The sequence below is a fragment of the Ambystoma mexicanum genome, chromosome 7p, assembly GCF_040938575.1.
Source record: "Ambystoma mexicanum isolate Mex_15411 chromosome 7p, UKY_AmexF1_1, whole genome shotgun sequence".
Classification (NCBI taxonomy): Eukaryota; Metazoa; Chordata; class Amphibia; order Caudata; family Ambystomatidae; genus Ambystoma; species Ambystoma mexicanum.
The window spans coordinates 385,575,096-385,590,079 of record NC_090939.1 but is presented as its reverse complement, the minus strand read 5'-3'; the positions used below and the strand labels follow the sequence as shown (position 1 = coordinate 385,590,079).

The window sequence follows — 14,984 nt, the reverse complement described above, 5'->3', positions numbered from 1 at the left end:
CTAGTTTGGGTAAACCGTTTAAGCCACGCCAGTTGATAAATCCACCAGCCACCACTATTTATTATGATACTGTTTGTTTTCATATGCCTGATGGTGCCGCTAGGAAAGGTGCATTTGAAACCAAAGCCACACACTGTCCAATTGAATTTGACACCCCTGACTTAGAAGGTGTGGTGGTGTCAGGCACTGCTGTCATGTTACAGTACAGTGTTATGCATGCTTCATGCATGCATACAGTGCAGAGAAATATATTTTCTGAGAGAGTATGATGACAATTGAGGTTCACTGAGAATTGTTTATTAAGAGGCTGCGGGCCCTCTAGTTCTCTGCCAGGGAATGTGTCTGCTGCTGCCCATTCACCACACGGATGCCTGTGCATTATGCAATGTTTGTAAGGTGCTGGAGCTCGGCTAACCCTGCCTCACGTGCTCCAGAGTCGGGCGTGTTCAGCTCCCGCAGATAAGTCTGTCATGGAAAAATCTTGAAACGCCCGATGACTAAAGCAGTGGCTAGCCGAGTCCGCCCACAGGTCTCGGTGACAGCTCAGGTGTGCAGACCAGCAGCCTCTGCCAGCTCCAGCCGGGGTCGCCTTCCTGCAGTCTGAACCGGCAGTGAGTTGCACTGACACCGCCGCCGGCGAGCGAGGGGCGAGGCTGGTTCTTCTCGCAGCAGTCACTTCTACAGGCGGCGCGGCGTGGTTGGCTTCGCCTGCTGTCAATCCTGCTACAATATGGGCGTAAAAAATAGGAACTAAGGCACTGATGACCTCGGGAATCAGCGGCAACAGGAAGCGGCGCTTCAACGATAAACACTCCAGAGGGTTGCTGTGTTGGCGGTGCTAATATTTATGTGTTTGGCTGTCCTCATCCACGTGGTCCAGAAAACTCCGCTGCCCTCAGAGATGTCCCACTGACACGTGACCCTCACCCTACTACCTCTCACAAGACTCATCTTGGGTGAGTCAGGTCAGCTGCGAAACTCCGCTGCCCTCAGAGATGTCCCACTGACACGTGACCCTCACTCTACTACCTCTCACAAGACTCATCTTGGGTGAGTCAGGTCAGCTGCGAAACTCCGCTGCCCTCAGAGATGTCCCACTGACACGCGACCCTCACTCTACTACCTCTCACAAGACTCATCTTGGGTGAGTCAGGTCAGCTGCGTGTGTGTTTATCCCTGTGACTGAAGTCTAGTGGAAGCTGAAGATGCTGAACGCTGTGTTTGGGAGGAGAGGCTTCTACTACGATAGACTTGCTGCTCAAGAAAAGGTAAGACTGGAACAAAGAACATCTTTTAAGACTGCACTTATTTGGGGAATAACTCGTAAAAGGAAATTATATGGTGTCATCAACAACATTTCCAAATGTGCCTCGTGTTACTCTCAGGTGAGCGTCTTGCTCACGCTTGCTCAGAGACCCATACAAAAGTATTCTCATAAAAGGGGACACGCGTGTAGTCCTTGGCTCCAACTATACCGAAAAAAACGGACCCAATTTTACCGATTTTTTTGTGTTCAAATTTGCGGGGGGAAACCTGCATCCTCCCAAGTCTTCCCCCCACATTCACCTATTCCCTTACCCCACTCCACATATTTATTTATTTTATTTTGACCGATATTCAACAAAAAAAATCCCAAAAGTTCTGTCAAATAGAAAAGGTCAGTTTTACCCACGATCAAGTATGCTAATACCCCAACACCTGCACATAAGAACTTGATACAACACTTGATCTGATCTGGCTGTTAAACATTTATTTGAATGATATTTTCCTCACAATCAAAATTTTGTAGTATTAACGGGGACCACCTCAGACCAGGGGTGGACTGGCCTACAGGGAACTCTGGAGATTTCCCGGTATGTCTCTACACCCTGGGCCTCTTTGTGTGGTTCCAAATTTTCCCATAGGAAAAGGGTTGGGCTCGTTGAAAATGTGTAATACGGGGCCACTTTGAAAATAATTTCCAGGGCCTCTTTTGGTTCCCAGTCCACCCCTGCCTCAGACCTCATCCTCAAACATTGTCTGTGACCTGGAAGTACTTGCCATGACCCCGATGGGTTTCACAAGTCCTGGAAAACCTGCTGGTCTAACCAGGACAGATACTATTTTTATTTTAAAATGTTTTTATTGGCATTTCTCAAGATAACAGTAAATCAATAGCATACATTTTGCCTTTGTTATGATACACAACTCAGATTTAACAACTAAAAACAAACCAAACAATATGGTTATGTTGGTACATTAACTGTCTTCGCACATGTTTCCATTATCTTGATTAATCAGTCTGTTGGGGGAGTGGTCGGGATAAGCAATGTTACACAGCAAGACAGCTAGGTGACCGATCTTCCTACTTACTCAAGTTCCTAGACCGTGCCTTCATGTTAGGTGAGGCTGTGTATTCAAGGGGGTTTGTAATCCGAGGGATGGAACATGTCCCAGACCAATATCTTCCATGCCTCAAACATTACACTTACTTCCTCTTCCGACCTGGAGACTCCCGCACCCCATATTTTGGTCTCTGCCTCCGTCCAGCGCTCTACTTCCTTATACCATATAACATATTGTGGGCCGCCAGTCCGTTTCTACGAAATCGCTATGGCTATTTTGGCCAGTATACATGCCATGTCCATAAATTCTACTATGTGTTTAACCTTGGCCATTCTGGGGTATGTTCCTAAGAGGCATTCTTTGGGAGATTTCCATATTGTACTATGCCAATCTTCCTGCAAGCTTCATCTACTGTGGCCCAGAAGTGTTTCGCGCATTCCCAGAACATGTGCATCATTCCCGCTCCTTCTGAACCACACCAAGGACACCGGGGTTGTGTTTAATTATTGAACCCAGCCACCTTGCGTGGGTCATGTAGATGCGGTATAAGACGTTCAGTTGTACTAGTCGAAACCTGGCATTCCTGGACACCTCTCGGGGAAACACTAATGCTCTCTCCCACTCTTTTTTTCTGTGAACTTAATTCCCAGTTCTGCCTCCCATCTCGCCTTTAATGCAGCAACCCGGGGGTTGGGTCTGTCTGCAAGCTGGCCGTACAGTCTAGACACTGGCTTCCAGCCATCGCTCAAGCAATGCATTAATGTCACCAGGGGATTCGCTGTCGGTTCTTCTGGCCATTTTTCCCACTTCCCTCTAGCCGCTTGTCTGGCCCTTTTATACCACAAGAACTGCCCTTTCGGCAACTTCTCCTTCGTATGCAGTGTGTCACATTCCCTAAAGACTCTCTCCTCATATAGGTCCCCCCATGTGTATATGCCTCATCTCTCCCAGTGCCTTACCGTTGCTAAGCCAGTTTTTACTTTGCATATGTCTTCGGCAATTGGGGTTTCTGGTGAGTAGGGGTGTTCAAGGTGGAGCAGAGCTTTAGTTCTACTCCATATCTGTTGTCCCAGTGTCACTATCATGGGGGTGATCCCCAAGCAGTTCAATGGGACCCATAACAGTTCTTTTAAGCGTACAGGGGCCACTAGGTGCTGTAATAGCTCTGTTTCAGATGTGGCGTCATCCGAGAACCATCGGGTGACAAAGCTGAGCTGCGCAGCTAAATAGTACTTTTCTAAGTCTGGGAGATGTATGCCCCCTTTGTGGGGCAGGGTCAGGGTGGTCAGAGATAGCTTATGCCTCATGGAGCCCCACAAGAATTCTCGAATCAGTATGTCTAGTAAGTGGAAGGAGGAGGCCTTGATATAGTGGCATACATTTTGGAAGTAGTATAAAAATCTCGGAATGATGATCATCTTAGCAATTAAAGCCCTGCCCATCATTGATAGTGGTAGCTTGGACCAGAACCTCATGGATGCCCGCAGTCCTTTCACCACTGCGCCGGTGTTGCTTTCATGCATCAACTCAGGTGTGTGTTTGATGTCGACCTCTAAGTACCTGAACGAGTCTAGCTGCCATTGGATGCCCACATCTGGTAAGTCCCCGATGCTCCTACCCCTCATGCCCAGCAGCGGGCATATGCAGGACTTCTGTCTGCTGAAGCGTATCCCTGAGACTTTTGCATAATTATCTAGTACCTCTAGCATTACCCAAGCCTAAACGTGGCAGTAATGCTACCCTAGCATTACTGCCACGTTTAGGCTTGGGTCACTCAAATATAGGAGAACATTGTCCGCATACAATGAAATTATATGGTCTGTTCCACCCACTTTGCTCCAGTGGGAGAGAGACCTAGAGTTCATGTTCCTGGATATGCATTGGGCTCAAATATTGCGTTACCATAAGCAAGTGTCTTGGAACTCGAGGCTGCAATTGATCCAACAATATGTAACGAATAGAGCATACTTGACCCCTCTTAGGATATCGAAGTTCCCTGGGGCCGCGGCACAACACTGCCGTAGATGTGAAGCCACAGACGCGGATATCCTGCACATGTTCTGGTGATAGCGGATAGAATGAATGAGAAAGGCTTGGATATAAATCTGCTCTCACCTGAGGCCTGCTTGCTTGGTCGCTTTACACACCCCAAGCACGAACGTCATGTCTCCAAGATGAAACACTTGGAGTTCATACTGGTCAAGCGATGGATAGGGATGGCCTGGAAGTTTGTGAAGTGCCCCTGTCTGGAAGACTGTTGACAGGATCTTAAAAAATGGACTCAAGTTGAGACAACAGTGGCTGGTGAATTATTTAATTGGAGGGACGTAAATATTTGCCACAAATATGTGTCATCAACAAGCATAGTTAGGGAGCCCAAACCAACCAAAGGTGTTCTGGGGGTTCTTCCCCCCCCCCCAAGAAATTTTTTTGAATAATGGGTTAAAATGGTGCATTATGCAGCACACTTATGTGAAAAATTGGGTAAAATGCCAGACAGTTTGCAATTGGATTTGTATGGTTACACATGAAAAAATCCAACAGTTGCAAATCACCAAGAGTGCACAGGAGCATTTCCCCAACGCATTTTCATGAGGCTTTTCCCCACATTATATACCAATATAAAACGCATTTTCACGCTGGCTGTGTCCATACATTTCCATGCTGGCTGCACCTATACACACCAGTATTCCGCTATAAGAACATGCTCATGTTTGATTAGTGCATAATGCCAGTACCTGTTCATAAGAACAAACCCCTGTTGGCTTTGCCAATACAAATGTCATGCCACAATAAGAAAACATGTCTGCCATATAGTAACACTTATGTTTGCTTTATCATAGATGCCCAGTAATAAAATGCCATTCCACATTAACAAATGGCTACACTGGCTGCACCAAAATGCCGGTCTGGCCACGTAGTAACACTTATCATGCTTGCTTTATCATAAATGTCCCATAAAGAATGCCATGCCAGAGGCAGAAAAGGTATCCAGGCTGGCTGCAGCAATGCTGTCCAGTTTAGCCACGTAAGATGGTAAGTGTTGTTATCGGGTGGGACTGTACTGCATTGCTGCAGTCTGGCTACACTTCATGGCTATGGAATAGCATTAATTTTTACTGAGCAATATTGTTAAAGCAAACCTGATATCAGGTTTGCATTAACATTGTCGCCCAATAAAAAATGCCCTCCCTTCCTGCACCTCAAGACTTTTGATTAATTCCAAAATCAAAGGCCCTCTCACCATGCTGGTGCACGTGTCTCTGCTCTGATGCATTAAATCAAAGGCCCATTCACCATCATGGTGAGCGGCATTCACTGTGCTTTTGAGAAGGTCTCTGCTCTGATACATTAAGTAAAAGGACTGCTCACTGGCACATTGACCACCGCTCATCGGGCAGGTGATCGAGCCTGTGATTTGGGGGATGCATTTTTTCCCACATTTCATGATACACATTCGCTCTCTCACACACACCTCCACACAACATGCACTCTTTCATTCACATGCACACCCAAACATACACTCATTGCATACGCAGCTACAAATACACGCCTGTTGCCCATTATGGACGAGCTACCCCTGCAAGTCACTGTCTCTAAACACAATAGCACAAGCTGCACTAAGCTATTCTCTGCTCCTCTCTGCACTAGAGTGTCACTCAAGTGCACATGCACAGTTCCCTCAGTTCAAGAGATGTTATCTTTTATAGTTAGTTCATGAATGTCTGCATTTGAGTGTCGCCCAAGGGCACCCGTACAGTTCATTGAATTCAAGAGATAGACAGTCACTTATATTTATCTCAGGCCTTCTTGGATGTTGGTAACTTTCTCCCACCCCAAGTGTCAAGTCACTGTCTCTCAATAGTACATGCTGCTCTAACGCATTCTCTGCTCCTACCTGCACTCGAGTTCTCCCTAGTGCACGCAAGCTGTGCATTGGTTCACACACTTGTAAACTCTGTGTATCTTGTCTCTCTACAGGTCTTTCAGTGCTAAGGGTCACTGGTATTTTCTCTGGACCCCAATATGCCTTACACAAAATAAGATGTATTGCGCAGGCAAAGTCCTGTTCATGAGGCGAGATTACCACAACTAGGTAACAGCAGATGGTATCCTCTGACAGAAGGAGCTATAAGGTGCCGCATGAAGTTATTCTGCGCAATGATGCCTTTCAGTGGTGAGGTGTTTGCAGTATAAATTCAATTACTTCCACATTTACAACTACCTGAATCCCACGGACCACAAGCAGATCTCACAGTCGGGGATTCCCTCGCCTTACATTGATGCCACTTCTGTAGCTTACTGCTCAAAGAACTGAATATTCCAAACCGCACAATCAATCGAAAAATATGCTTTGAAAATATGCTTTCTTAAATGTGGCTTTCAAATTTCCCACATCATCACCACTTCTCCCAACCTATCTCTGCAGTAAACTACTATGTCACCTTCGAAATGTCTAGAGTCTGGCTTCACAAACAAATCTCCCTAAAAGCTGTCCAAACCAGCATGAAGGTAAATCACATGATATAGCCAGTGGTTAGAAATTTCGGTTTGAACTTTACATTATAATTTCGACCTCGGTTCGAAATGTTCAAACCACCTCAAATTCGGGTAGCTCGAAGTTCGAACAAATGAGTTCTCCCAGGCTTAGTGAATATGATTGTGTTAATGATTTGTTGAGTGAATATGGATTGATGTATGATTGGGTAAATATGATTATGTGGATGGATGGATGGATGGATGGATGAGTGGGTCTACAATCCTTTCAATATATACTCAAACGACCTCTGCCAGAGAGCTAAGACTTTCTATTGCCAGATCTAATGATATGTGCCTGGAAGGGCTGTGAAATACACCAGCAAAAGCTCTTGGCATTCTGTGTGTATAAAGCTCAACATGTTGCTTTTATGCTTTATATGGCACAGAATTCCTCACTGACTTTTAAATATCCTTATGGTGTACAGTTGGGGGTAGCATATTATGTACAGTATTTGGGTGCAGTATTCTGTGTAGTATTTTTCATTCAAGTTTCAGTACCTTTACAATTATATCTTATTCCTTTCCAAAACCAACCAGGATATTATGTATACCCAGTTCTATTCATTCTTCCAAGAACATGCCTTTAAATTCACATCTTTAGTACCTCAGACCAGTAAGGATCACCTTCTGTTCCCTCCTTAGCTCCACACTAATGTAATACTAAATCCGTGTGTTTGCATGATTAAATATCCAATATGCCTTTATCTGTCCTTATCTAGAGTGCAGCAAGTTTCGCCTAATCATGGAGAGCCTTGCAGGACGACAGATCTGTGAACCTAAATTTGGTCATGCAGTCTAGCTCTTTGTGCTATTTACAAATCTAAACAAGAAAGGCTACCAGACCTAAATAAATAATGTATTTGTTATTTTTATTCATATTTATATTAATTCATCTATTTGAATGGAATGGCAATGCTGAAATTTCAATATTCTAAAATCCCCCTGCATCAATTACTCAATCTAGATGAGTGCTTAGATTTCTAGCTATGAAATCATCCCACTACCATCCATAAATCTGCTAAAAGCATTATTCCCATTAATATAAGACATTGACAGCCAATTCATATTCTATGCAATTTTTGTACACCTCTTCACAGTATTTCCTTAGATTAGGGAAGTTCCTTCACATTTGCGTAGGTTGTCCACTATGCCACTTACGCGTCTCGTTCCCTAGGAAGCTATAGAGGGACAGTGTTGTCCATGTGCAACATATAGTACACTATGCTTGCTTGTCCCATATTTAAGAGCAACTTAATATTTTCAAGTATAGATTCTGTACCTGGCAGTGTTTGGGATTGTTGGACTCCTCTCTCCAGTCTCCTCTCTCCGCCTCCTATCTCGAAGCCCCTTTGTCAAACTCCTGCCTATAATCTCAACTTCCACCTCCCAACACGCACACCCCTGTCTCCCGGGATAGGTGTTTTGTACCATGGTGTACCCTCTGTCAGCCAGACTCTGGGGAAGGACCTGTAGCTGTGGGAGATTATTGATGGTAGGATGTGATTGCTCATAGTCAGTTGGTATCTTGCTATAAGATGTGTGGCCTGTCTGCATGCAGTTTCCTGAAGGAGTCCCAATGTGGCTCTAAAAATCTGGTCTGCTTTTTTAGATGGGGAAATCACATCTCTATGCACATGCATGCAAATGCTGGTTTGTAGCCATTGGGCCGATTTGGCTCCCGCTCTCCCCGTGACTGCTGAGAATGTCTGTTGTTTTCTGTCTTTTATTATATATGTGTCTGCCAAACAATGGTTTACCAGAAGGGCAGTGTCCACTGTATATACATGTTTTATGAAATGATTTCTGATATGAAACTTGAATCCCCTTAAAAGTACGGTGTCTGCCATGGAGAACATATAGCTGGCCCATTCAAACCAGCGGGGTCTAAGTGGTGGTGAGCAAGGAATCCTTCCCATTCCTTTCCTAGGTCCATCATCACCTAACATTTGGAGGTACCTGGTCTCATTGGTCACCCCACTAAGTCTAACCATAATCAGACCGGGGACTTCATCAGAGCACTTATATGTGTCATCTTGTGGCAAAAATAATGCTACAGGGAAAAGGTGTTGATTAGCAGTCCTCTCCTCATCTCATCGCAGTCCTTTTGTCAAAGTCCTTCCTTCTTGTCTTTGTTAAAGATCATCTCCACAGTCCTTTTCCTCTGACAGTCCTCCTTCATCACAGTACTTCTCCTTAATCACTGTCCCTCTCATTCACAGTCCTTCCTTAGACAGTCCTTCGCCATAGTCCTTGCCCTTTATCACATTCCCTCCTTCTCATTTTTCCCTATCCTCTTTCATCAGTGATCTTTCCATCACAGTCATTGTCCTTCATCACAATCACAGTCCTTCTCCTTCATCACAGTTCTTCATCAGAGTTGTACCCCTTCATTACAGTACTTTCTCACAGACCTTCCTTCTCCTTTGTCATTGTCCTTCTCCTTCCATCACAGTTGTTTCCCTTCATCACAGTCCATCTCCTTTGTCGCAGTAAAATTGCTTTGTCCCAGTCTTTCTTCTTCATCAGCCCTTCTCCTTCATCACAGTCCTACTCCTTCGTAAGCGCTTAGATGCACCACAGCCATAGACGCTTTACAAACACCCATAGATAGATAGAACGTTTTTCAGATGAGCCTTTCTTCTTTGTCACAGTTCTTGCGTTTGTCAGTCCTTCAGCCCTTCTTTATCAATCCCTCATTGCAGACCTTCCCCTTTGTCTCAGACCGTATCTCGTTACAGTCCTTCTCTTTCATCTTAGCCCTTTTCTTTTATCACTGTACTTTCTCATCAGCCCTTCAAAACCTTTTCCCTCCTGCTTCCTCACAAGCCTTCATCATAGTATTCCTTAGTCACTGTCCTTTTTTTCTTTTTTTTAAAAAACTTTCTTTATTGGCATTTTGGTAACAGCAAAACATCAAATAACATCCCCCTTCTTAGCTCTCCCCCCAGTGCCAATGGAAAAACACTCTACAATGCCTGACAAGGTGACAATTAACTGAACTTCAGGGTTGTAATGGCGAGCACTGCAATGACCTTCCACATATAACGGACAACCGTTCATATGTCCTGGATTGTGTCTACGAGAGGTCCGGGTTGCAGCCAGACATCCGCTTAATCCCCATTGTCCCCAATACCTCAACGCCACCCCCCCCCCCCCCACCGATCCCTGGACCAGGTATAATCCTAGCAACCAGGCACCTCCAAAGATGAAGAGCTACTGGCAGTTTCCTTCGGTGGAGGAGACTCAGCATACCCAGCCTTCGATTGTTTAAGCAGATATAGCGTGTATGCACCCACATTTTTCTGTCCCCCCAGCGGTTCCCTTGCAGAGCCCCCCCATCTCGATTCCATATCATTACAATACAAAATATCCTTTGCCCACTGAGCAACCTTGGGCCCACATTTCTTACCCCACCCCAAGGCCACTCCCTCTTTCACCAAAATCAGGAGACCAATCAGCTTCCTGATCCCTCTGGGAATCTGCTTGGTGTACCCCAGCAAAGCCAGCACCGTATCCAGGGCGACTCGGCCCCCCACTATCTCCCCAACCACCTTAAAGACCTGCTCCCAATAGCTCTGCAGTTCCACGCATTCCCATGCCACATGGAGGAAGTCCGCTGCGATCTGCCCACATCTGATACAGGCACCAGTACCTTGAGGAAAGTATTCCTTTAGCTGGGCTGGAGAGTTATAATACTAATGCAAAAACTTGAAATGAATCAATTTAAATCTAGTACAGATCGCCCCCTTCCTGGTCACATCATAGCAATATCACCACTCGGCAGCCGATATCTCTCTGCCTAAAGTCCGCTCCCACACCTCCCGTGACGACACTGCAGCCACCAATCTGTTTTTCAGGGCCATCGCATACAATACCGGTGTTACTTGCCGCCCTCCACACCCCTGTACCATCTTATCGAGCATGTCCGCCGTGCAGGGTTGCTCGGGGAAAGATGCAGCGTCACCCGCAGCCTGTGATACAGGAATATATCCAATGCGGACAGGGCCCCTTTCACAGCCAACGTTTTCATCATGTCTACAAAGCCCTTTTTGCTGGACCAGGGGACAGCTGGCATATACGTGACTGGGAGTTCCGGTGAGTATAATACCTCCCCTTTGGTTTTCCGCTGCAAAAGGGTCCAGGCCCTACAAGTCAGGTCCACCATATTCGTGCCTTGCATGATCGGTTCGGCAAAGTGAGAACCACTGCCCGCAGCAGCGCTGGAGACGCAATAGATCTCTCTATCTCCTCATGCCGGCGTTCGGCCAGCACTCCTTGCCAATATCGTAGGAAACTAGCCTGTGCCACTATAATAATATAGTTCAAATTCCGGCAGGGCCATATAGTTCAAATTCCGGCAGGGCCAGACCCTCCTCCCGAACGGGCGCTACCAATTTGTTCCAAGAGATCCTTGCCAGCTTACCATCCCAAATAAATCTAGTCACCGCAGAGTGGAGTTCTCGAAAATATTTCCTAGCAACTGCAGTGGGCGCATTAAGGAACACGTAAAGAAACCGGGGAAAATGGTCATCTTAACCACTGAGATCCCACCAAATAAATTGAGCGGAAGTGGATTCCACTTGAGCCTTGCCGATTTGGCTAGTTCGAGTGTGTCCAAGTAATTCCTGCGATACACCACCCCTTCCTCCCTGGCTATCGTGATCCCCAAATATCGTGTACTCTTTAATTCCCACTGGAATCCCCATTTGTCTTGGAATTGAGCGGTTGCCTCCGTTGACAGAAATATGACAGATTTACTAGTATTCACTGTTAGCCCCGACAATTCCCCGAACAGCTGAACATCAGCCATAATCGGATCTAGATTGACCTCGGAATGACGAATGAATAGGAGCATGTCATCCGCGTATAGAGAGATGACCACACGGTGCGTATGTAACTGGACTCCCCGATGCAGATGTAGTTCCCTTACCCGTTCAGCCCAAGGCTCTATTGCCAGGGCAAACAACAGAGGGGATTGCAGACAACCCTGGCGCATGCCGGGTTCCAGCGGTATCTAATCCGTCATCTGTCCGTTCACCCTCACCCTGGCCATCAGGCCTCTGTATAACAGAGATACCAGGGAGATAAACCGTGCTCCCAACCCCATCCGTCGCAGCACCCTGAAAATGAACGGCCACTCGACAGAACCAAACACCTTGGTGGCATCTAGTAGGGCCGCGATCGTCGGTTCGCTGTCCGGTAGGGCCTCCATCACACCAAACATTCTACGCAACCCAAACAATGTCGAATGCCCTGGAATAAACCCCGCCTGATCATCCCTAACCATGGTCGACATCAACGGAGCCAATATACCCTCCAGCACTTTGGCCAATATTTTATTATCTAGATTGATTAGCGATATCAGCCGATACGAGAAGCAATCTCCGGGAGGTTTGCCAGCCTTTAACAGCACCACCACCACAGCTTCCCTAAGGGATTCTGGGAGTCGTCCCTCATCCACCGCCTGCTGATAAACTTGCAATAAATATGGAGCCAGTTTGGTCACATGGGCTTTATAAAATTCGGCTGTGAAGCCATCCAGGCCCGGCCCGGAGACTTCCTGCCCGGTAATGACTTGACAGCCTCGACCACCTCCTCCAAGGTCAGTGGCCCATTCATCCACTCCTGTTGCCCATCAGAGCACCAGTATAAGCCCACCTCATCCAGATATGCGTCGATATCCGCTTGTGTGGCCTGTGATTGTCTGGAGTACAGGCAAATGTAGAATTTATGGAATTCGAGGGCTATTCTCTCGTCCTAAAACTGGTCTACCCCTGTGTCATCCGTAATCAGTGTAATTCTGCTTTCCTGCCCACTCATTTGGGTAGCCTTAGCCAGCGACCTTCCCGGGGCCTGGCCCTCCCCATATTGGCGAGGAGCCACCCTGTCCTACAGGTACTTCACCTCCCTCTGGGCGAGAGTATGAAACTCCTGGAGTCCCTGCATTATTTCCCCTTGCTGAAATTTAGTGGGCATGGGGGCAGCTGCTTGCTAGTTACAAATCCCCTCCTCTTTGTCAGCCAAATATTTCCAAATCCGTCTAATGATGCCCGTTTCCTTGGCTATGCATTCCCCCTGATGATGATACCGACCCCTCGTTAACCTTAAAATACGAGTCTATAGCAGCTGTCAATTCCTCCCTAAAAACTGCATCTGAAAGGGCCTCACTCTTAAATCTCCAGGGGGGGGTCTCGTCCCGGCTCTCCTCCTCAGCAAGATGGTTAGCACCACAGGGGCATGATCCGAGAGGGTACGCGCCAGTATCTCCACATCCCTTGTCAACCCCAGAAGCGCATGGGATACCTAGAAATAAACCAGGCGCGTGGCCGAATTGTGTGGTGCAGAGTGGTGTGTGAACTGATTCTCTTTCGGATTTCTTTCTCGCCATATATCTTCCATCCCCCACACCACTAACATTCTCTGGATCCAATCAGAGCTTCTACTACCCTGGTGTGGGGCATTCCCGTCCGATCCCGGGATAGATCCAAGACCGTGTTAAAGTCCCCCCTCCACACAATCTCTCCCTCCGGAAGACCCCCCAGTTGCCTCTCGATCCACAGTAGAGAATACGTCGTGTCCTGGTTAGAACCATAGTAACAAATTAATGTATATAGCTTCCCTATTGTACTATTAATGCCCTACCCTCCCGATCCTTCAAAACCGTGGTCAGTCTAAACCCTACCGAACTATGTACCATGATGGCCACACCCCTGTAGTAAGAGGAGGAGGACGAAAAATACCTATGGCACCCCCAGCCCCTGCCAGATTTAGATTTAGTATCCGCCATCAGGTGGGTCTCCTGGAGTAAGACCACTCCCATCTGATGGCGTCTTCAGTATTGTAGAACTTTCCTACATTTAGACAGACTGTTAAGACCTCTGACATTCCACGTCATAAGATTAAGTGTCGCCATCGCGAAATAGTCTATCGGAAATGTTCAGGTCACCTCTCGCCGGTCTGTGTTCCAATGTTATCCGTGTTACTATACCGCCACCCACCACCCCTACCAACAACCCCCCAACTTGTCGGTGTCGCATCCCCCCAGCAACTCCCCATTGCACCTGGGCTAAAGCTGGCAACCCCCCCCAATCAAAATACCCACCCCATTCTCCACCAAAAACAAGCCCAACTATAAAAGATTAACAAGCTCTCGCTTTGGGGGCGGTTAGAAGCCGACCCTCCCTGCACACACTAAACATAATGTAACCAGAACCATCCATTGCGGTGGACCATGGCACCTGCATGCGAATAAGACTATGCCACGAGCCCAGAGGTGCATCACATATCGTTATCCCAGGAACCGGGGGATCATGGTAGCATATCTAGAAAGGAACCAGCCTCCTCCGGAGTTTGGAAGAAGAGTGACTTGCCGTTGTGCTCCACTCTCAGTTTAGCCGGGAACAACATAGCATACTTCATGCCCTTCTCTCTCAATCTCTTAATGGCAATAAATGTTCTTCTCGATGCTTGCACTTTGTCAGAAAAGTCAGGAAAAAACCTTATCATGTCTTCTTTGTAGCGGACCGTGCCTTTCTCCCTTGCCTTACGGAGGACCGTGTCCCTGTCCCGATAGTTTAACAGGTGGGTTATAGTCGGTGGGGCGGAGCCCCCGATACTGGCCTCCTGCCACTTTGAATTCTGTTCGCCCTTTCCACAACACAAAATGACGAGAAGCCCTCGGGGCCCAGCGCCATCCGGAGGATCTCCTCCACCAACTCCTCCATGTTTTTCCAGTCTCATGACTCCGACAGGCCCACGATCCTAATGTTGTTCCGTCTGGAACGCGACTCCAAATACTCCTCTTTCTCCGTGAGTTCCTTCAGAACCCTCTTGACAGCAGTCATGTTTCTGGATGTGGAAGCCGCCTCATCCTTCACTCTCGAGACCCTGCCCTCGGCCTCGTCCAGTCTCTCCCCATGTTTATCTAGCCTCACTTGCATATGATCCACCTCGCACGTCAGCAAATCTAGTTCCCCATCTAGGGACTGTATTCCCATTTGCAGTTGCGTAAACATCACCTTGATATCCTGAAAGGCGAAGCATGATCCACGGGGAATGACGAGTTTTGGGTCTCCTGTGCCTCCTCAACAGACTTGTTACTCTTCCCCTGTAGTGCCATA

The 14,984-nt window shown here is 47.0% G+C and overlaps 1 protein-coding gene across 4 annotated transcripts in view; it reads left to right on the top strand.

Moving 5' to 3' along the window:
- The first annotated feature begins 795 nt into the window (after positions 1-795).
- LOC138526081 (multidrug resistance-associated protein 1-like) overlaps positions 796-14,984 on the top strand; it is a 1,621,759-nt gene continuing 1,607,570 nt past the window's right edge. For all 4 annotated transcript variants that reach the window (XM_069636425.1, XM_069636424.1, XM_069636423.1 and 1 more), the window contains exon 1: positions 796-1,268. In XM_069636425.1, coding sequence (XP_069492526.1) covers positions 1,206-1,268 — 63 coding nt within the window. In that variant the 5' untranslated portion in view covers positions 796-1,205. The remainder of the gene's footprint in view (positions 1,269-14,984) is intronic.